Raw genomic sequence first — 23,649 nt, 5'->3', positions numbered from 1 at the left:
CTTTAGCCTCTGAAGAGATAACTTATCCTTGCAAGTAGCGTGCACAGATAGAGATATAACTTAAATAAGTTATAGGTGGACTTATGTATATGGTGGTCACTGAACTGAAAATGTATCTATTAATTTATAATACAGAAACTTTCCCACAGATTATTCAAAGAAGTTCGATGGAATGATTATTCTATGGATTTGTTTTGAATGATCATTACAAAAGCAATTCTAAATTTCTCAAACTCCAGTGAAAGTTTACCCGAAGGGATGAAATACACAACTCATGCTAGCTGAGCACCTCACAGACTTTTCTTACCTGGTCACTAGACTTCTGGTCTTTGAAAATGGGCTGCAGGAGTTTCATTGTGTCGTCTCCTTCTTCCATGTCTTCGGTAGACTTCTGGTTAAAGTTTTCTCTTTCTGATTTAGAAGACACCTTTGTACTGTGCTGGTCGTCCTTCAACCATGAACCCTCGGGAAGTCCTTTGGATTCTTTTTCAGCAGATGTGCTTATGCTCTGCATCCTCTCATCCAGTATCAGGTGATCTGCTTCAGGATTCTCTTGTTCAACAGGTAAGAAATCAATATCCACTTTGCTGACTGTCACCATGGAAAGGCCATTGCTGTCCAGTACATTCTTGAGAGAGTTTTTGGAAGAATCTCCAGCAGAAGCCTCTGCAGAGTTAGTGCACACATGTTTGCTTTTGTCTGGATTCTTTTCTTTATTCTGCAAAAATGAAAAATCAAACTGGAACAGTATTTTTCTTCTAAGCACAATTACAATACCTTTCAGAAACATCTGGACCAGATGATGCAGGCATCTCTGGAGTAGATGACTTTGCAGATAGTTTGTGTGCTGAACTGAATGAAAATAGTCAAAGGAGAGACCAACAAGGACATTATTATTATTATTACTCCGATATAACCAAGGCACAATGAGACATAAGTATAATGTGACTTCTCTGATGGAGCAAACCAATGAAACAGGACTAAAAGCTCATAAATCACTGGGATAGTGCTCACTACCATCTAATGGAGGCTTTTACCTGAGGAGTTTGATTTTAAGCTTCTGTTCTACTCAAAATCTGTGCACTGAAGCCTTCTCAAATGGAAACTCCTGATTGGCCCACTAAGGAATTTCCAATATATAAAAACAATGCATTCAACACATACAAAGTAAACGTAAAGGAGATTCATCCCCTGAGGGATAAAGGGATCGTGGGATACTGAGAGAGGTGCTGGGATGTAACACAGGTATAGAAAGCTAACCAGGTAATAAGTATAGAAACCCAACCAGGTCGTGCATGTGCAAGACCGGAGGGTTAGGACTTCGATGGGAAGATAGGACTCAATGGGAAACCAAGGTGGCAAGGGGGCCCCTTCTGGTGATTCAGACAGGTCGTGACCTGTTTGGGCCGCCGCGGGAGCGGACTGCTGGGCAGGATGGACCTATGGTCTGACCCGGCGGAGGCACTGCTTATGTTCTTATGTTATGTTCTTATCCATTGTGTGCCTATAAATAATTAATTCCAGAATAACTTTATAAACACTTTTTTGGACAACAGATAAAAAAGAACAAAGAATAAGTCCAAAAAATGATGTAGTGGAAGCAAGAAACAAGTTAGTTGATAGTTTGAGGAATATAGAGTATGTGGTATTGCTTCCTTCTCTTCTCAAACTCTAATGTCATTCTCTCTTCCATCCCTACAAAAGCGTAGAATACCCTATTCCAAAGATCGGTTTGTATGCACTGATAGAGATTTGGAACTAAAATTCAGACTAGTTGGAGTCACGTGATGCCATGCTGAAGAGAGGGTATGGGGAAGTCAAGCTCCTGGGCTCTCAATCTCTAACCGCCTTCCCTTTTCATAATCCCCAATACTAAAAAGTACCACTCAAGAGTACTGCCAGATAAATGTTTTATTTAACGAGATGATTTTATGTGCATTTATAAAAGATTTGCTACTGGACGTGCAATGATTGAGAACTGAGCCATTGACCTAATTGGTCCTACAGTCTCACAAGTAACATCAACTTCTCTGAGCACTTTGAGAGGCTACATTGTTTAATATTTAAGAAAACATTTGAAACATTGCCTGGAGCTGCTGTTTGATACTGGTTGGCTTTTTGTTCTAGTTGCTTTGTATGGACTTTTTGCCCTCCCTAGTAAGTTAGCATACCTAAACATTAGCATGTCCAAACGTAAATGAAAGAATTCTAGAATTTATATGCATGCCTGGGTTTCTATCCATGTGCATGTCGACTGGCAAAGTAGATTCCATCAAATCATGACGCACATTTTCCTGCTAGGTAGTATTTTATAAGAGGCCATTGATCTGTGCATTCCTAGTACCTAAAACTAAGTGGTTCTTTATGGAATTATCCTCACAGAGGATAATTTTAGAAGGGGAAGCATACTAGGTAAAAAAAATAAACCCAAAAAAAAACACCCCCCATGTTGGGAGATTTTAGTCATAGAAACATAGAAGATGACGGCAGATAAGGGCCATAGCCCATCAGGTCTGCTCACTCTACTGACCCACCCCCAAGTCTACCATCCTAGGGATCCCACTCCCGGTGACAGTTTCCCTTGGCTTAACCCTCTAAGGGATCCCACATGGGTATTTTATATGTGACCACATATAAAATACTGCACAATTTAAATGATGGTGCATACACAGGAATGGAATCTGAAAAGAGCATACAAGTATGTGCATAGTTTATAGAATACTATGTTTCTGTGTACTTGACAAATTTTGGTGCAGACATTTACAGCTGTTCTAGGGATGATGCAATGCCCACACTTGCCACTTAAACTAGTATTTTCTAAAGACAAGTAGATACCGCATTAAAAAAATTACCCTTCACTTGGACTACATTTCAGACGGAAACAAGTATGCACAGTTAAAAGAATGACGGGATACAAAGAATTTATTGCATAAAACCATTTTTAAAAATGTATTTATGAAGACAGTAACAGCGCTAGAACAACCCTACCTGCTCCTTCTGTTGGTCTGGAATCTGCTTTTGAGGGTTGTTCTTTTCAGAAGCTTCCACATTCTCTGAAGCACAACTGGCTTTAGAGTCCGAGGCTCTTCTACGATATTTTCCAGCTTTTCTTTAAAATAGAAACAAAGTTATAGGATAAGTTTCCACTGAAAAGAAATACTGCTAGCTTTAGATTGGATTACAGTACATGTAAAATTTAGGACATGGTTTATGTCCTATTCATAAAAGTGGTCACAGGGATGAAGCAGGAAACTACAGGCCGGTGAGCCTCACTTCAGTTGTTGGAAAAATAATGGAAGTGTTGCTGAAAGAAAGGATAGTGTATTTCCTTGAATCTAAGGGGTTACAGGATCCGAGGCAACATGGCTTTACAAAAGGTAAATCGTGCCAAATGAACCTGATTGAATTTTTTGATTGGGTAACCAGAGAGCTGGATCGAGGACATATGCTAGATGTAATTTACTTGGATTTCAGCAAAGCCTTTGATACAGTTCCTCATAGGAGGCTGTTGAACAAACTTGAAGGGCTGAAGTTAGGACCCAAAGTGGTGAACTGGGTCAGAAACTGGCTGTCGGACAGACGCCAGAGGGTGGTGGTTAATGGAAGTCGCTCGAAGGAAGGAAAGGTGGCTAGTGGAGTCCCTCAGGGTTCGGTGCTGGGGCCAATCCTGTTCAATATGTATGTGAGTGACATTGCTGAAGGGTTAGAAGGAAAAGTGTGCCTTTTTGCAGATGATACCAAGATTTGTAACAGAGTAGACACCGAAGAGGGAGTGGAAAATATGAAAAAGGATCTGCAAAAGTTAGAGGAATGGTCTAATGCCTGGCAACTAAAATTCAATGCAAAGAAATGCAGAGTAATGCATTTGGGGATTAATAATAGGAAGGAACCGTATATGCTGGGAGGAGAGAAGCTGATATGCACAGACGGGGAGAGGGACCTTGGGGTGATAGTGTCCGAAGATCTTAAGGCGAAAAAACAGTGTGACAAGGCAGTGGCTGCTGCCAGAAGGATTCTGGGCTGTATAAAGAGAGGCGTAGTCAGTAGAAGGAAGAAGGTGTTGATGCCCCTGTACAGGTCATTGGTGAGGCCCCACTTGGAGTATTGTGTTCAGTTTTGGAGACCGTATCTGGCGAAAGACGTAAGAAGACTTGAGGCGGTCCAGAGGAGGGCGACGAAAATGATAGGAGGCTTGCGCCAGAAGACGTATGAGGAGAGACTGGAAGCCCTGAATATGTATACCCTAGAGGAAAGGAGAGACAGGGGAGATATGATTCAGACGTTCAAATACTTAAAGGGTATTAACGTAGAACAAAATATTTTCCAGAGAAAGGAAAATGGTAAAACCAGAGGACATAATTTGAGGTTGAGGGGTGGTAGATTCAGGGGCAATGTTAGGAAATTCTACTTTACGGAGAGGGTAGTGGATGCCTGGAATGCGCTCCCGAGAGAGGTGGTGGAGAGTAAAACTGTGACTGAGTTCAAAGTAGCATGGGATGAACACAGAAGATTTAGAATCAGAAAATAATATTAAATATTGAACTAAGGCCAGTTACTGGGCAGACTTGCACGGTCTGTGTCTGTGTATGGCCGTTTGGTAGAGGATGGGCAGGGGAGGGCTTCAATGGCTGGGAGGGTGTAGATGGGCTGGAGTAAGTCTTAACAGAGATTTCGGCAGGTGGAACCCAATCATAGTACCGGGTAAAGCTTTGGATTCTTGCCCAGAAATAGCTAAGAAGAAAAAAAAAAAAAAAATTTAAATTGAATCAGGTTGGGCAGACTGGATGGACCATTCGGGTCTTTATCTGCCGTCATCTACTATGTTACTATGTTACTATGTCCGTTAACAGCTTTCTTGACAACATTTTACTCTATTAAGAACTGGCATTAAGATATAAAAAATGTACTAAAAAAGACTGAAAGACTTTAAAAAGAAGCTTACTATAAAGGTGAGAATTAATATTAAGAACTTTTTCAAGTATGTCTAAAAGCACATGAAGGAGCTTGATCACTGAACAACCGAAGGGTTATAACGAGTATTCAGGAAGCACATAGGTTCCCCAGTATATGATACTTTTTTGGTATTTATCAATGCCCTTTAAACACACTCACATCTTTTATTCTGGTTTTCTTCATTTCCACAATTTCAGGCTCTTCAGGCCCATATGGCACTATTCTCTACATTGGGATGCATGTTTTTTCATGTTTATCCACATCTTTCACTTGATTCATATTCCACATCCAACTCATATTAACACAAAGGACTTTCATCCCCACACATCTTTGCTGACATCACCCTCACTCCCATTACGAATACATCTGTTTAATACATGTAATTGTTTATATTAGGACCCCTGAGGAAGGAGGAGTGTTTCTTCGAAACACAGACCATGTTGGGTCCGGGTTCACCAACCTTCTTGGAAACAAACTGTTTCATGTTCACATTTATGTTTGTTTATTAAAGACTTGGCATCTTGTCCACCATTCCTGCAGTGTTTTCTTTTGTTCCTTCCAAGAAATGGGACAGCAGAGGACAAAGGTTTTTGCTGCCACTGACATTGTTGCTGTGATCAAAGAGTATTCAGAAGAGCAGTCCAGGGATTTTCAATCTAATGCCTTTTTCAGAAGTAACTCGGGGTATATTATATCCAGGTACAGTAGGTACTTTTTACAGATCACTGTCTAGTTGGTTTTGAGTGTAGAGCAGATTGCAAAGTGGAGTCGGCCATGAAGTAGGATGAAGGAAGTAAAGACTTGACAAGACTGTTTCAGCGAATTGTCTGCGACACAACACAATTTTACAGTGCTTCCTATGGTACAGGAATCTCAACCAAAACTGCTCAGTGTCTCAGGTCTTTAATAAAGATAATAATAATAATAACAGTTTATATACCGCAATACCGTGAAGTTCTATGCAGTTTACAAAAGATTACAGAAGGTACTGAATAATTGGACTTGAGAGCGGAAAGAGTGAGTGAGTAAGGGGGAGAACAGGTCAGTTGTCTAGGTATTTCAGGAACAGGTATGTTTTTAGACGCTTCCTAAATTCTTCGTAAGTAGTGGGTGAGAGCAATTGCTCTAGGTCTTTACCCCATAGGGCCGCCCGGTGTGAAAGAAGGCGTTTGTGGTGTTTTTTCAGTTTGCAACCTCTGACTGGAGGGGAAACGAAATTTGAATGTGTGTTTCTCTTGCGTTTGTTGGTAGAGAAGCAGAAGAGGTATTTGGGGGCTAGTCCATATAGTACTTTGAAACAGAGGCAGGCAAATTTAAACTTTACGCGTGCTTCCATCGGCAGCCAGTGCAACTGCCGGTAGTAGGGTGTTACATGATCAAATTTCTTTAGCCCGAAAATAAGTCTGACCGCTGCATTTTGCATTATTTGAAGACGTCGCATGTTCTTTTGGGAGATTGCTAAGTAGGCAATGTTGCAGTAGTCAAGTTGACTTAGTACGAGGGATTGCACTAATAAAATTGCCTTTGTTCATCTTACTTTGTAACCAACTTCACTTTATTGCTGTGATTTTGACTCTGTCTGATGTAAGAGGTCAAAAGATAGATGCTGGTGTCAGGACAAACATCTTCTTCGCTAGGAAATACAATTTTTCCAGCTGCTGTGAATCAGAGAACAGATATTGTCTACCCTCAAAATTAACAAAATATCTGTTTGCTTCCTTCTGTCTCCAACCACAACCCCCTTGTACTGATCTTATTTATTTATTCTTTTCATTTCGGTCTGCTCATCTTGCAGGCTCAAGATAGTTACAAAATAAAATACAATAAACCAACAGACAAACACACAAAATATGAAGATACATACAATTAACATATAAATTACACATCATAAATACCCCTAAACAACACAAATTTTATAAATCTCATTTTAAAAATCCTTTCTGATAAAGAACAGATGATTCAAACTATGTAGTCATGTCAGTTCGTGGATCTCCCACTTCTTCCCTCTATACTAACAAGCAACCCCATAGACCAGTTTATTTTCCTTGGAAGCTAGCAGGAGGAGTCAAGAGAGAAAAAAAGACAACTAAGCATGTTCAGATTAGCTGATGCTATGAAACGTCCCTTAGAAAGTACTGTACGAATGCTATTTGGCCAATACTTCCTTGGGTTCTGTACATAATGGGCACACTATTTCTGATGTGTTTTATTACAGCATTTAAAAAATTATTTGCTTCACTTGTTAAGTGTCTTTTTAATGTGCCTGTTGCATGCTTTTGTGAGCTTCTGCTAAAATTTGTTTCATATGAGCTTTACTGTATAGGTTGTTCTCTGTGCTAGTGGATTGTGAAAATATAGAAAAATCACAACTCTGAATATCTTCTTCTATACCTACACCTTTGTGGCTTGCAGAAATAGCGAGATGTGGTGCTTGATGTAGGATCGCCTAAGAACATCCTTCACATTTGGCCGTTTCTCGGGCTGTTTGCTCAGCATCGTTCCAATCAGCTCTCCCAGCTGGGGGTTATAATGCTTTGGCATTGCAGGCAGCTGGCAAGTGAGAGGACAGAATTTCAGGAATCAAAATGGTATTGGATGTCTGTTTCTTATCTATGTGGCTTGCACAGTTTGTGTGTAAATGAGTTTTGCTATGTAGGTTCATTCAATCCCACGTGTCTTTTTAAAAAAGAGTTAGATATCACATCTTTTATACGAGTCCAAAATTAGAGTGTGTAATATGTGTTCCACCACATATAAAGAGGAGTGCTTAAAGCTTTCACTAACAGATATCTCGCTTAAATCAGGGATGAAGATTTTATGTAAAGTTTGTAAAGTGCCATAGTTGTTTCAGTATTAGGTCTAATAGAAACTCTCATGCCACACATTGGAATCTCCACTGTCCATCACAGCAGAGGCCAGAAACTGAATGATCACGGAAACCGAGTTAACTTATTTTTAGGGATGTACCCTCCATTAAAGCTCTGAAGCATGCCACAGAGACTGTGTAAAGAGCGCATGCTAAACTTGCACCAGATTCGAGCATGCTCAGTGGGACAGCTCTTCCATCACTGAAAAGAAACACCAACAAATATTTTGATGATGTAGATCAGTGTATTGCAGAGGTCTCAAACTCAAACCCTTTGCAGGGCCACATTTTGGATTTGTAGGTACTTGAAGGGCCGCAGAAAAAAATAGTTAATGTCTTATTAAAGAAATGACAATTTTGCATGAGGTAAAACTCTTTATAGTTTATAAATCTTTCCTTTTGGCTAAGTCTTAATCATAATATTGTCATTTATAGCTAACGAGACATATAATCAAGAAACTGTTTTATTTGACTTTTGTGATTATGATAAACATACCGAGGGCCTCAAAATAGTACCTGGCGGGCTGCATGTGGCCCCCGGGCCACGAGTTTGAGACCACTGGTGGATTGCAAACTGTGCTGTGAGATGCCGGCAAGCAGGAGAGGCACATCCTGTAGGTTGTTAATCTGTGCCGGCATCTCTCTTCCTCTCCCCACACCTCTCCTCCATCGGTAACCCCTATCGGCGTAGAAATAGCTCAGGGCCGCAGCTGGAAGGCCTCCACACAAGCGCGGATGACAACGTGATGACATCACACGTGCGTGCGATGCCATCACATCGACATCCACGCACTTCCGGATACCATCCACTTCCGGCACCAAGTTCAATTTGCCACGGCGTCAAAAGGGTTGCGGGACACTGACGTAGACAGTAATTGTGCTTAACTTGCAAAAGCCATAAATGTGGACCGAAATCTTTAAAAGTTGGACAAATCAGAGCGAGATCATCATTTTTCTTAAAACCAGCATGCAAAATCTGGATTACTAGCTGCAGGAAACAGTATGATTAAAAAATGGATTGTACAGGTTGGAAGAGTCCCAAAAGAAGAAATGCCTCCGAGCAGTCAATCAGAAACAGGCTACAAAAGCATCGGGTTCCTGTGAAGGTATCAATTAGTTAGGGACCTATATTTAATTACATTACATTACGGATTTCTATTCCGCCATTACCTTGCGGTTCAAGGCGGTTTACAAAAGATTTATAAACGGGGGTTAAATTGGGAGAGCAATTGATTTACTAGAGTAGTAAAGAGTAGATCTTTTGACATTTCTCGGGTTGTTAAGAGTAAGGCGGCTTACAAAAGATTTATAAAAGGGGGGTTACAATGGAAGCATAATTGTCATTACTAGGGTAGTAAAGAGTAGATCCTTTGTCCATTTTAGCGTTAAGAGTACGTGAAGTTAGGGCTGTTCAGGAATTTCTTGATATATCTTCATCCCTGGTTTAAGCAAGACACTTAAAGATTACATGAATCTAAGTGTGGGAAAAAAATGAAACAAGCAATGACAAAGCATATACAGAATATTGTATTGCTCTGAAAAGACTTTGATACATGTGAAGAAAAGCTCCATATCGTGGGCGATCGATCACCTTTCCTTCGATGATGCGGAATACTAAGGAATTCATGTCTTTTGCATTGAAGGCATGCTTCAGCGTGGCCATCTCGTAGACACAGCAGCCCAAAGCCCACACATCGGACTGTGGAGAGAACAGTGGCATACCAACATTAGAGCCATCCCAGATATGAGAACAACTGCTTTATATGGATTTCAAAACATTTTATAATTTTATTAATATTTAGACCAATAATAAAGAATATTATATAGGAGTTTTGTGAATGCATAGATTATGGTTGGGTTAAAATTATAATGTTTTAATGCTGAATATAATAAAGTTACAAGTGTTGTATTCAATTTTAACTGTTATTTATTGTTCCACTTGTTATATGATGCAAAATGAATAAAGATTTGTAAAACAAAAACACACCACCTCTTGAATAACATTGTTTAGCAACCTCTCACAAGGGCAATGGCATTCATAACGATGCTTACCAATTGAATATCGCTTGATAAAATGAGGCCTAGGGAGTTTTTTTCTCTTATGCAAAACTCGTGAGGATTATTATTTTTTTTTTCAAGAGATGAAACAAACAATGATATGATCATCAGTTCTTAAAAGCTTTCCAATGCACGCTGTGTGTGTGTCAAAGATCAAATAAAGTAATTTTTTAATCAGCTCTCTGAACTTCTCTTAGTCTTACTAATCAGACACTCAAGAATACCACTTCTAGATTCAACGGTTTTATTGATGCAAAATCTATAGTTCCATTTTAACATTCTGCAGTACCTTATAGTTGTAAGGCTTGTTGGAGAAGAGCTCAGGGCTCATGTAATAAGGAGTTCCGATCAGGGTGCTGGCCATATCATACTGGTTTTCCAGTACTCGGGCAATTCCCAGATCTCCAACTTTAATAATGTTTGTTCTTGTCAGGAAGATGTTTTGAGTCTTTAAATCCCTGTGCATGATGTGTTTATCATGTAAATACTGAAAATCAAGATGAAACAATTAATTAGTGATAAGACAGACACGGAGAGATTCACAGGATCAGATATACAAAGGGGTTATCTGAGAAAAATCTGTAGTACAGAGATACCAAAGTCCATAGATATTTAGAACAAAAAGAATCATATTTAAACCCAGGCAGATATCCTTTTTTTTAAATGGCTGTGTTGTTTTAAACAGGCCTGTGGAGTCAGAAGCAACTTTGAATGGATTCAGAATCAGTAAAAATGTACCGACTCCAGCTTCAGAATGGAAACTTACATTATAATGTATGGTATATTTATCATTTTATACTTCAATATATATTTTGTCCTGGATCTAAAGTACCATACATACTCAAATATAAGCCAAGATTTTGGGGCCAAAAATAATGGTCCAAAAATAAGGGTCAGCTTATATTCAGGTCAGCACCCATCCCCCCCGGACCTGTTGCAGGCCTCCGCTAGGCCAGCTGAAAGACTTGGTGGTCCAGCAGTGAGCTGGGACAGGAGGAATCCCTACTGCCTCCTCCTGTCCCAGCTGACTTCTACAACTTTTACTTCCCACCCACCTCCCCTGCGTGCCTTTCAATTCCCTGGTGGTCCAGCGGTGGGGCAAGAGCAATCATCCTGCACTCCTGCCCCGTGCACAGCTTCTAGCTGAATGGCAGTCCTATGAAAACTTGGGGAAGCCATTCAGCTGGTGGTTCTACACGTGGCAGAAGCGCAGGAAGATCGCTCCTGCCCCGGTTCACTGTTGGACCACCTGGAGGAAAAGTCCATAGTCTGCTACTGACACAGGCATGGGGGAAGCCACCGCCTGCCCTAGGATCAGTAGCATGGAATGTTACTACTATGGGTTTTTGCCAGGTACTTATGACCCGGATTGGCCACCGCAGAAACAGGATACTGGGCTAGATGGACCATTGGTCTAATTCAGTAAGTTATACTTCTCCCTCGGTATTCGCGGGGGTTAAGTGCAGAGCCAGACCGTGAAGTGTGAAAAATCACAAATAACTTCTCAGCCGGCTCTGACCCACCCGGCCTCCCTCCTGCGTCCCCGGAACCTTACCTGGTGGTCTAGCGGTGGAGCATAGGAAGATCGCTCCAGCCCCGCTTCACCGCTAGACCACCAGGTAAGGTTCCAGGGAGGCTTGGACAGCTTAAAAATTGCAAAAAAATGAAAATAGTTTTTTTTGTTAAAAAATGGCAAATACCCGAATCCGCGGATACTGAAACCACGGATTCGGAGGGAGAAGTGTATTATAAGAATACAATATAAAAATTGCCAATCTTTTAACATTATAGGGCTGTAAAAAAATATAAACTGTAAGCACGTGAATTGGGCGCAAACTGATGGAAAAGAATATCACTCTCTAACCAATGTACTTTTAAACTGAAGCAAATAATTAAGACTCCAAGCTAATGACTATTTTTTGTTTGTTAAAGATATTAGAAAAGATTTCATCAATAAATGGTAAAATTCTTTCCTACCCAAGCTTTAAGTCACCAAATCTCCCAGAAAAGTATTGTTCAGTTACTCAAAGAGGTTTCTCCTGCTCCCAGCGCTCCTCATAAAAGGTATAGGTATGTCTGAAAAAGCTGTGTTAGCCAATCTATGTATACTTCAAGAACACTATCATTTCTCAGTAGCAGACTTCATCTATACAGTATACACTTCCCCCTCCCCATTCGCAAATTCACATATTTGTGATTTTTTTGGGGGGAGGGGGAAACCCCCTCTCCCCCATAGTTTAGCATGTTCCTGCCTCTCTCTAGCCTTCCTCCCGGCATCCTGGCCTTACCTGGTGGTCTAGTGGGCTTTCGGGGCAGGAGCGATCTTCCTACGCTCCTGCCCCTTGTAGATCGCCAATGGGAAATGGCTGCCGTAAGCTCCCGTCATAATCTCGAGAGACTAAGGGAACTTACGGCAGTCTGCACGGGGCAGGAGCATAGGAAGATCGCTCCTGCCCCGAAAGCTTACTAGACCACCAGGTAAAGCTGGGATGCCAGGGAGAAGGTGGGAGGGGGGTGGGTCAGAGCCGGACAAAAAGATATTTGCGGTTTTTCTCCATGCGAGGTCCAGCTCTGCTCCTATCCCCTGCGAATACCGAGGGAGATGTGTATTTCATTTATCCCAGGGATCCTCAGATTGAGTAATGTAAGTCAATGGTGGCCACAATCTTCATTGATCCTCTTAATTTTATATTCTAATTATAGCAATTTTAGCACTCTGTACTTTTATCACTTTCTCATTATAACATATTTGACTTAGCATTGCACATTTGAGTAATCAGATTAACCCAAAGTGTGAAAAAACTGTGGGCATGAGCCAAATTTAGTAAGATTTCCCCCCCCTTCCCCCCCGAAACAGAATGGGAGAAAACTCAATAAATTAGGCTCCACATGATAAGAAAAGAAGAGCAGTATGAACAGTTAATACCTGCAATGCCATAGCAATCTGGACAAACCACTCCACCACTTGACTCTCTTCCAGGAACTTGCCCCTCTGCTCCTTAATTCTGTGATATAGATCTCCTCCTTCACAGAAACCCATAACAATGTAGAGCAGGCCATCCTCCCCCTCCCAGGATTCTCTATATGTGACTATGTTGGGATGTTTCAGCTGAGACAGGAGCTGGGCCTCCTGTTCTGCAGCTTTCCGCTCTCGGCTGGATGCATTCTGAAGATGGAGCTTCTTGATTACAAACTGCAAAAGTTTTAAAAAAAAAAACTTTTTATAGCAAAAATAGCACAACCTCAAAAATGTAAAGCCTACTGAATTCCAGCCTTATTTATTGCTAGCATTACTAACATATGCTAATGATGTTAATGTGAATTATTTCAACGTATTTTACACAATGGGATTTAGTTATTATAGTAGATGACGGCAGATAAAGACCCGAATGGTCCATTCAGTCTGCCCAACCTGATTCAATTTACATTTATTTTATTTTTTCTTCTTTGCTATTTCTGGGCAAGAATCCAAAGCTCTATCCGGTACTGTGCTTGGGTTCCTACTGCCGAAATCTCCGTTAAAACCTACTCCAGCCCATCTACACCCTCCTAGCCAATGAAGCCCTCCCCAGCCCATCCTCCACCAAATAGCCATTTAGAGACACAGACCGTGCAAGTCTGCCCAGTACTGGCCTTAGTTCAATTTTTAATATTTTCTGATTCTAGATCCTCTGTGTTCATCCCACGCTTCTTTGAACTCAATCACAGTTTTACTCTCCACCACCTCTCTCGGGAGCGCACTCCAGGCATCCACCACCCTTTCCGTAAAGTAGAATTTCTTAACATTGCCTTTGAATCTACCACCCCTCAACCTCAAATTATGTCCTCTGGTTTTACCATTTTCCTTTCTCTGGAAAATATTTTGTTCTACGTTAATACCCTTCAAGTATTTGAAAGTCTGAATCATATCTCCCCTGTCTCTCCTTTCCTCTAGGGCAGGGGTATCCAATGTCGGTTCTCGAGGGCCGCAATCCAGTCGGGTTTTCAGGATTTCCCCAATGAATATGCATTGAAAGCAGTGCATGCAAATAGATCTCATGCAGATTCATTGGGGAAATCCTGAAAACCTGACTGGATTGCGGCCCTCGAGGACCGACATTGGACACCCCTGCTCTAGGGTATACATATTCAGGGCTTCCAGTCTCTCCTTATACGTCTTCTGGCGCAAGCCTCCTATCATTTTCGTTGCCCTCCTCTGGACCGCCTCAAGTCTTCCTATGTCCTTCGCCAGATGCGGTCTCCAAAACTGAACACAATACTCCAAGTGGGGCGTTACCAATGACCTGTACAGGGGCATCAACACCTTCTTTCTTCTACTGACTACGCCTCTCTTTATACAGCCCAGCATCCTTCTGGCAGCAGCCACTGCCTTGTCACACTGTTTTTTCGCCTTTAGATCTTCGGACACTATCACCCCGAGGTCCCTCTCCCCGTCCGTGCATATCAGCTTCTCTCCTCCCAGCATATACGGTTCCTTCCTATTATTAATCCCCAAATGCATTACTCTGCATTTCTTTGCATTGAATTTTAGTTGCCAGGCATTAGACCATTCCTCTAACTTTTGCAGATCCTTTTTCATATTTTCCACTCCCTCTTCGGTGTCTACTCTGTTACAAATCTTGGTATCATCTGCAAAAAGGCACACTTTTCCTTCTAACCCTTCAGCAATGTCACTTACATACATATTGAACAGGATTGGCCCCAGCACCGAACCCTGAGGGACTCCACTAGTCACCTTTCCTTCCTTCGAGCGACTTCCATTAACCACCACCCTGTGGCGTCTGTCCGACAGCCAGTTTCTGACCCAGTTCACCACTTTGGGTCCTAACTTCAGCCCTTCAAGTTTGTTCAACAGCCTCCTATGAGGAACTGTATCAAAGGCTTTGCTGAAATCCAAGTAAATTACATCTAGCATATGTCCTCGATCCAGCTCTCTGGTCACCCAATCAAAAAATTCAATAATTTAATAGTCATGTGGGGAGGGGGATTCTTGGTTTTCCACTAATAATATATTTATGAATGACACAAGATATTATTTTCATGTGTATATGAATTTGGGAGGGAGGTGGGGGTTAAATCTTCTTGTATGATATTGTAGATTTTCAAGTGATGTTGTACTATAATTGTTTGATACTTACAAGTTATAAAATGAATAAAGAAATTCAATCAGGTTCGTTGGATCGAGGACATTTGCTAGATGTCATTTCCTTGGATTTTCATTCAGATCTAACAAAATCAGTGTAAATAATGGTAAGAACGAATTGGAGACGGTTCTCGTTGTGCTTTTCAACCCCCGCCCTTACCTGCTTCCCGTCGGCGCGGTGCCGTGCCAGGCTCACCTCTCCGTAGCTGCCCTTCCCCACGGCCCGAAGGACGCGGTAAGAAGCCGTCAGCCTCCCGGGCCCACTTCGCGTCTCCATAGCCGGCGCGAGAGCTTCACGCGCACCTCCCTCCCCCCCCCCCCCCACGGCTTCGCCGTTACCAAGCAACCGAGGAAAGAGGCGGCGCGCGCGCAAGCGCGTCATCGGGCGCCTGCGTCGCCACCTACGGGCGAAAGCGGGAAGCGGTCTCGCGCTGGGCTGTTTGACAAGAGCTCGCGCGTGCTTCTTCTTGTCACACACACAAAAAAATGGACTGGTTTTGTCCCTCTCGCGCTCGTCTCACCTTTCTGCAGCCCGACGCCCAGGACAACGGCTTTGACGGTCGTTCACACTGTGGCCAGTTCATGTAAGCCCAGCGTCCTAAGTACGGCAGACTAATAATGTGGAGAAACCCATTTCATCCTATGGACAGAAATACAATATAGTCACTCTCCCCCCTCCCCCCCTGACTAGGGCCCTGGACATTATTCTCCCTCCACCTGGTGCAGGGTTTCTCGCTTTTTGGCCCTTCTGAGGTGCAACATCCCCCCAACTCCCCCTTGCTAGTTGTATTTCTGGCTGTGTTAGAGGTCCCTGTTCATTATAAGAATTATATTAAAATTTGGGAGCCATTAACGAATTATTGTAATGATTAAATACCATTTTTTTTCTATAGTAAGATACATGGAACGCGCTGCCGCAGGATGTGATAGGCAGAAGTACGCTACAGAGCTTCAAAGAAGGTCTGGACAGGTACCTGGAGGACAAAGGGATTGAGGGGTACAGATAGGAGTAGAGGTAAATTATAAAATTAGTCAGAGACCACTGTTCAGGCAGTGGGCCTGATAGGCCGCCCCGAGAGCGGACCGCTGGGCGAGATGGACCTCTGGTCTGCCCCAGCGGAGGCAACTTCTTATGTTCTTAACATCTAATGCTAGGAGGGTCACATTTTATTGTTTATCTCAGAAAAGAATAATGGGTGGGGGGTGGGTGGGATGAGGGTTAATTATAACTATACATATTATAAGATACAGTAATAAGAGTTGCAAGTGTTGTACTTTAATGTTGTTTATTTAATGCCTGTACACTTGATGAAAGTTTGAAAATGAATAAAGAATTTAAAAAAAAAGAGGTCCCTGTTCAGAATGGATGGGACAGGGGAGAAGACACAGTTTCATAGTTCATTGGAATTGTGACTAAACGCTTCTCCAAAGGTATAAAGCCTTGTACCCAGTCATTTAAAATAGATAGGAGACTGGTCAGCATATTAAATAATTAAACATAGACCAACAAAACAAACATACTTATAAACTAAACTAAACCTTAAGTTTGTATACCGCATCATCTCCACAGAAGTGGAGCTCAGCACGGTTTACAAGAATTGATATAGAAAGGAACTACAATGAAAAGTAGAAGGACTTAGAAAGAGAAGTTTAGAGGGATTTAGTATATCGGAGAGGGAGGGGTCATTGCATTTTAGAGAAAAGCCAAGTTTTCAAATGTTTTCGGAAGAGTTGGAGGGACAAAACATTGGGACAAAAGGGAAGAACTACAATTTTTGGACAGTGCTTCAATATGCTGACACAATATGTACCCTCTCAATAACTGCACCTCTTCCGCCCCCCTCGCCTGAGGTAGCTCAAGCTGCTCTTGGGGGGCACCCACCCTCTTTCCCTGCGTTATGTGTTATGTAAATAGTTATTTTGTTCAAAAGTTTAAATTTTAAAAAAAGTTTTATATTTGAATAAAAAAATTGTTTAAAGTTTCCTGTGTGGTTTTAACCTTGTAGCATCAGCAGTTTAGTGGACAGGGTCCAAGGTAGATAGGGGTTCAGGAGGGACTGCTGAATGGGCCCTTTTCAATATAACAAAACCTAAGAAAACCTTCAACCCATGGTTTACAGCTGAACTTTCTCTTATAAAAAGACAATTAAGATCACTCGAACGCAAATGGAGAAAAAACAAATCAAATTCCAATTATGAATTATTCAAAAACCATTCTAAATTCTACAAAACAAAAATAAACCTAGCCAAAACAAAATTCTACTCTGGTCTAATCAAAAAAGCTCCAAATTCTGCTACTTTATATCGAATATTAAATTCAATTTTCTACTCTGACAAACGGAAAACACCAGCTATAAAGACTAACCTCACAGCCCATGAACTTGCCTCATACTTTCAAAAGAAAATCGAAGAGATTCGTTCCTCTTTCACTATTAACTCCATTTCCAAATCAGTTCACTCATCACAAGATCTTATCTCATTTTCTTCTAAATGTTCTTCTTTTAATATTCCAAGTCTTACTGAAATAGAATCTATCATTAAAACCATTAACATAAAAGGTTCACAAACCGATTCAATTCCTCCTTTTCTTCTAAAATGATTTTTCAGTATTTTTGGTCCTATAATACATACATTAGTCAGTGAAAGTTTAAAACAAGGCATTATGCCAACGGATTGGAAACATTCAATTATTCATCCCATTCCAAAAAATCACAAAATAAGCACTGAGGATTGTACTAATTATAGACCCATAGCCAACATCCCTTTCTTATCCAAGTTAACGGAGAAAGTAGTCTATAACCAAATCTCCGACTTTATCGAAAAAACCAACATTCTTCATCCGAATCAGACAGGCTTCAGGCAATACCATTCCACAGAACACTCCTTAATAGGTATGACCACCTCTATTCATTATTTCCTTGACCACCACCAATCAGTTCTTCTAGTCTCCCTTGACCTATCGTCAGCTTTTGACACAATCGATCATGACCTACTAATAAACAGACTCCAAACAATAGGTATCACAGACCAGGTACTATCCTGGTTCAAATCATACTTTTCAAACCGCTCCTCATCTGTTTCTTTCAATAATACAATTTCTGATACTCATTCCACATCGTACGGTGTTCCTCAAGGTTCTATACTTTCTCCTCTCTTATTCAACATCTTTCTTGCTCCTTTGCTGACTTTATGTCAATCAATTGGTTTCAACACTTTTGCTTACGCTGACGATATACAGCTTCTTCACCCTATTAATCCTGACAACCCTTCTGCCATAGCCCAAATTAACACAAAACTTGAACAAATCCACGACTGGTTAATCAATAATCGTTTAGCTTTGAACATCAACAAATCTAACATACTGCTTTTTCCCTGGAAAGATAACCCTACTCTTATTTCGCCAATCTCTATCAATGGACTCCCTTTACAAGAAGTACAAAAAACCAAAATTCTTGGCGTAATTCTGGACTATAAACTTACTTTTCACGATCACATCAGTAGTGTTATTAAATCTTCTTTTTTTAGACTGAGACAGATACGTTCCATTTCCCAGCTATTTAATAATGATTCTTTGAAAATTCTCATCCATTCCCTTGTAATTTCTAAATTAGACTACTGTAACGCTTTATTTAACGGTATATCACAAAAAGAAATCAGACGTCTTCAGATTATTCAGAATACAGCTATCCGACTTATCACAAAAGCTAAAAAATTCGATCACATAACTCCTCTTCTTAAGGAAGCTCACTGGCTTCCAGTAGCTCACAGAATAACTTACAAACTTTGTCTGCTCACATTTAAATCCCTTCTGTTTAAAACTCCGGCCTTCATCCATAGACTATTAATTCCTTATTCTTCCAATAGAACTCTAAGATCAGACCAACAGCATTTATTAACTATTCCATCATTAAAAACAATAAATACTCGCCGTCAGTATATTTTCTCAGTAACGGCCCCCCAAACTTGGAATTCTCTTCCCATCTATTTACGTGAGGAACTTAATTTAGACAAATTTAAAATTAAACTGAAAACTTTTTTATTTAACGACGCATTTGTCTTCTGAATTATAGTTGTCTTTTTAACATTTTTCAATTTCATTTACTTCTATTTCTCTTGTCTTCATATATTCAACTATTTCTATCCCATCCTTTCGTGTTTTCCTTAATTGGTTCCCCTCCTTGCTTAATTACATTGTAACTTCTTTCCCGTCCTTCCTTTTGTTCCCAGTTCGTATAGTTATTGTCTAGTCTTGTCAGTTTTTAACTATTTTATTGTGTAATTTTATTAATATGTAAATCGCCTTGAATATTGAAAAGGCGATTAAACAAATAAATATTAAACTTGAAACTTGAAACTTGACATATAGAAAGTTTGACAATCTTTATTGGGGTCTGTCATTCATTCTATTACCTGCTAGCCACTCTGATGGGTAGATGACGACATCTCAGCTATGATGTGCAAAGTAAGCCAGTCCCTGTTCCAAAGTAAATGGCTACATAAGGAAGAGAATATAAGTCAGTGTGGTAGATTTGTTGTTGAGGAATAGGGTTACTGCTAGTAAGAGTTGGCTCCACACCAGGAGAATCCAAATGAGACATGTGGGGTTTTCTTCCTTTCACGGAAGGTGATGGAAGTAAAGGCCACATACCTCAATCTATCCATTGTTTGGGTCCATCCTGCTGTATGAGTGCATCACTGCTTTCATGAGGGAAACCTTAGAGAAGTAAATCAAGTGGTCAGTGGTGTAATAGGGGGGGACAGGGGGGTAGGTCATTCCAGGCGTCGTCTTGGTGGGGACGCTGGCACCTGAGCTCTCCACTCCCTGCTCTTTCCTCACCCCCTCCCCTTCCCTTCCATACCTCTTTAATTTTCCCGGCGTAAGCAGTATCACGAACTTGCTGCCTCCATCGGAGTCAGCTCTCTATGATGTCACTTTCAGGTCCCGCGTCTAGGAAGTGAAGTCAGAGGGAGAGCCGACATGACGCAGGCAGCAAGTTTGTGATGCTGCTCCCGCTGGGAAACTTAAAGAGGTATGGGGGAAGGGAAGGGGGTGTACGCACAGCACGGGGAGGGGGTTGGGAAGGAGCAGGGAAATGCGTCACCCTACTACTCCACTGCAAGTGGTCCAACCACTAGGAAAAAATCAGCACACCTTCCTGTCTAGTGACAATTTTTCCTTTATTTTACTTCAAGTGCATGTGCTCTGAAACCCAGGTACATACTTTTAACCACTAGATGGAAGACAATTGTCAGCTAAAATTTTTTACCCAAATTGGTCCCCACTTTCTTTTCTTTCAGAGACTCCAAAGAAAAGTCATTATCATTTAACGCCTTCTTGGTATGCAAATCTCTCTCATGCATGTTCATTGTGGATATCCTGAAAACCTGGCCTGCCAGTAGATCTTGAGGACCGGACTTGAGTAGCCCTGGTCTATGAGGAGAACAACAACAGGTAAGTAGCTCCAATATAAGATCTCCTACCTAGATAAGAGCAAAGAGGTCAATATTCAATGCTTTTTAGCTGGCTGGGACTGACTTCCTGCTGGATAAATAGCACAAAACCAGCTATCTGCCGATATTCAATAGGAGATAGCCGGCTATGTCCTGCAAAATATCCGGGTTGGTGGATTGGCCAGTGACTGGCTATTATGTGCTACATAGCTGCTCACTTCCAATATTCAGCTGCTGGCAAGCTAAGCTTAGTAGCCAGATAGACCTGCCTATAATACATGTCTGTCTTTGCCCACTAGGACTTAGCTGGCCAGCCAACGGATATCAGCTTAGTCGGCTATGTCTCTCGGCTGGCCAAATGTAAACTAGAAATTCAGTGCTGGTCACCGGATATGGCGCTGGTATTGAATTTAGGGTTTTGCTGTGCACTTCAGAAGACAGCCGGCTATCTCCCATGATCTAAATATCAGTCAGAATGTCTTTTGTGGGTTTTTTATTGCAAGCTCCAATTTAATACCTTGCGCCATCCCAAGAATGCTCTGCAGGCATAACATGATACCTCCCGCTCCTTTTGTGTTACTTTGCCTGATGTTTCACTCACGTTGTGCTAGCTACTGCTCCGTTGAGCGGTTTAAAAGTAAGCCAGCTGAATTCAATTTTTGGATTGCTTGGCGTTTTGCACCGCTCCAGCTTGAGTGAACTGTTTGGCTGCCTGCTACGTAAGTTGGTTACGTTTCAGTTTAGATTCTTATGCTACTTTTGTAGTTTTTTTAAATGATTATTTGTTTTTTTAGAGTGTGCGCACTTCTCTTTATACGTTTTTGTATCATGGTTTTTTTTCTCTTTTGTGATGCATTTTTTCTCCTTTATTTGTTTTTTCGCAGAGCTCTGCTATGAGTGAGAGTATTGATTTGTGTTTTTTTTGTTACTTCTGAAGAAAATCCTATTGAAAAGCGGCCTGAGCCAGGGATTGAAGACTTCGCTATTTTATGAACATTGGGTGTTGGTACGTTTTGAATTTATTTTGTATGAACACTGTTTTTGATTTTCACTGGACTTATGAACACACTGAATTGGACACTTAACCATACACTTCCCCCTCCGTATTCACGGGGGTTAGGGGGCAGAGCTGGGCCGCGAATATTAAAAAACCGTAAATAATATTCGGGCTGGTTCTGCCCCTAACCCCTGCTTCCGCTGGCTATTTTAAGCCCTGAAAGCCCCCACTTAAGCCTTACCTGGTGGTCTAGCGGTATTCAGGAAGGAGCGATCTTACCACGCTCCTGCCCCGTGCAGATTGCTCACAGGAAATGGCTGCCTTGAGCTCCCATAGTCTCTCGAGCTATTTCCTGTGAGTGATCTCACGGGGCAGAAGCATGGGAAGATTGCTCCTGCCCTGAAAACCCGCTAGACCACCAGGTAAGGTTTAAGGGGAGGAGGGCTTTCAGGGCTTAAAATAGCCCAAAAAAAGAAAAAGTATTTTTAGGTTTAAAACTGCAAATAAGCGAATCCGTACATACAAAATTCGCGAATACGGAGGGGGAAGTGTACTTGTTTTGATGGACTTTGTATCCTGAGTGGCTTTCTGGAAGTGTTGGATTTTTCACATCTAAAGCAGCAATCTGATAAGTATCTGGGTTTTGTTTTTTTAAAATGAAAGTTTTATCCCAAGACAAGCAGGCAGCATATTCTCAACAGTGGGTGACGTCACTGACAGAACCTCGCAGCGGACAGCCTCGCAAACAGACTTGCTTGAAGATCTTTATAAGAGCTTACGAGTGCTGCACTGCGTATGTGCAAGTGCCTTCCCGCCCGAGTGAGGGCGCGCGTCTTGAAGTAGGCCGCTGTCTAGGCCTACCTCGTAATGGAGACTCCACACACTATATACTGGTTTCAATAGGTATACATTTATTAACAAATCAGTAACAGCTTACAATTTCAAATCATTCAGCATATAATGGAACAGATGTGATCCTCAGGCCTGAGGGTCCTCTGATGTCTGTTCTGCTTACTTCTGCTTATAGGCCTGGTTTTATACATTTCTTGGTGGTCAATACCACGTTAGCCTAAATCACATGATACATCTTTATTGGTTATTTTTCTTATATGTCAATACATACGTAGATTCATTTATTGGCTTATCTATTTGTGTCATCTTATACGTCTGTTCAGTTTGCCGGAAGGCCTAACCCTTTCCTGCAAATGCCCTTTTCCCTTTACCATATATGCAATTTCGAGTCCAAAATTCCTTCTCTGCTGTGGTAACACATGATATATCTTGCTAAATAATGTTCTTGAGTACTCTGTTTTTCTGACCATGAGCTGTGTTCCTCTTTGCATAATATCCGGCCAGGTGCCATGCATCGGAATTTAAGTCTTGTTTCTTACAAGTTTTTGCTTACCATAGCTAACTCAGAAACAGAACATTTCTCAATCACTATAGGCCAGCTGGCAAGTGGGTTATGAAATATCTTTTACAGTTCATATACTGATTTATTAGAGCAAGAGGGAGGGGAGGGGGTTTTTCTCTTGTGAGGTCTGGTTACTTCACCTTTATCCAAAGGACTTGTTTTGCTTCACCTGTATCACACCAGGTCTTCTTCTTCTTCATCTCATCCTCTTTTCCCTCTCAGTCTCCTGTGGGGTACCTCAGTTCAACGTTTTCCGCAGAACCGAGAAGTCCTCTTCTCTTCAGCTCTGCAGCCTTCGTTGCCTTCTCTCAGCGCAGCTTTTTTATTTTGATAGTCGCTGTGCTCGCGTTTCCATACGGACTTTCTTTTGTTAAAAGAGTTAAAAAAAATAAATAAATAAAACTTATTTCTGTTTTTTTCTTTTTCTTCCGGCCAGCGACCTTTCGGCCTAGGCCTGGCCGCTCACCTTGTTCGATACGTCGGCCTTTGTTTTTTCTATGTCCTGGCCTCTTACCGGGTTCAAAAAGTGTACCCAGTGCAACAAGACCCTTTCAATCACCGATCCTCATAGTCGGTGTATTGCTTGCTTGGGACCTGAACATTGCCCCGATGCTTGTTCGCAATGGGCTACCCTTCAACCTCGAGCCCTTCGTATACGCCGTGCCAAGCTTCTCCAACTTTTTGGCACTATGGACCAACCGCCTGAGAAGGTCTCGACCTCAGCTTCAGGGATGGACTCGGCCTCTAAGTCCTCGACTTCGACGCCA

At 41.5% G+C, this 23,649-nt stretch overlaps 1 protein-coding gene and 1 long non-coding RNA gene across 3 annotated transcripts in view; one reads left to right on the top strand and one right to left on the bottom strand.

Annotated features, from left to right (window-relative positions):
* The window catches only part of NEK4 (NIMA related kinase 4), a 61,295-nt gene extending 45,978 nt beyond the window's left edge, over positions 1-15,317 (bottom strand). The window contains exons 1-7 of one of the 2 annotated variants that reach the window (XM_033926661.1): positions 15,217-15,317; positions 12,804-13,070; positions 10,167-10,364; positions 9,411-9,518; positions 7,349-7,503; positions 2,989-3,109; positions 308-718 (exon numbers count right to left, since the gene is read on the bottom strand). In XM_033926661.1, the coding sequence (XP_033782552.1) occupies positions 308-718; positions 2,989-3,109; positions 7,349-7,503; positions 9,411-9,518; positions 10,167-10,364; positions 12,804-13,070; positions 15,217-15,297 (1,341 nt within the window). In that variant the 5' untranslated portion in view covers positions 15,298-15,317. Of the gene's footprint in view, positions 1-307; positions 719-2,988; positions 3,110-7,348; positions 7,504-9,410; positions 9,519-10,166; positions 10,365-12,803; positions 13,071-15,180 lie in introns of both variants that reach the window. The other variant, XM_033926660.1, reaches the window with a different exon arrangement.
* Positions 407-9,639, top strand: LOC117351415. The gene is made up of 3 exons (XR_004537400.1): positions 407-564; positions 7,366-7,541; positions 9,463-9,639. It is a non-coding gene; the product is annotated as an uncharacterized LOC117351415 (long non-coding RNA).
* Positions 15,318-23,649: the final 8,332 nt, after the last annotated feature.

The sequence above is a fragment of the Geotrypetes seraphini genome, chromosome 17 (assembly GCF_902459505.1).
Source record: "Geotrypetes seraphini chromosome 17, aGeoSer1.1, whole genome shotgun sequence".
NCBI classification, from domain to species: Eukaryota; Metazoa; Chordata; class Amphibia; order Gymnophiona; family Dermophiidae; genus Geotrypetes; species Geotrypetes seraphini.
The sequence above is the reverse complement of the archived record's forward strand: the minus strand, read 5'-3'. Positions and strand labels throughout refer to the sequence as shown.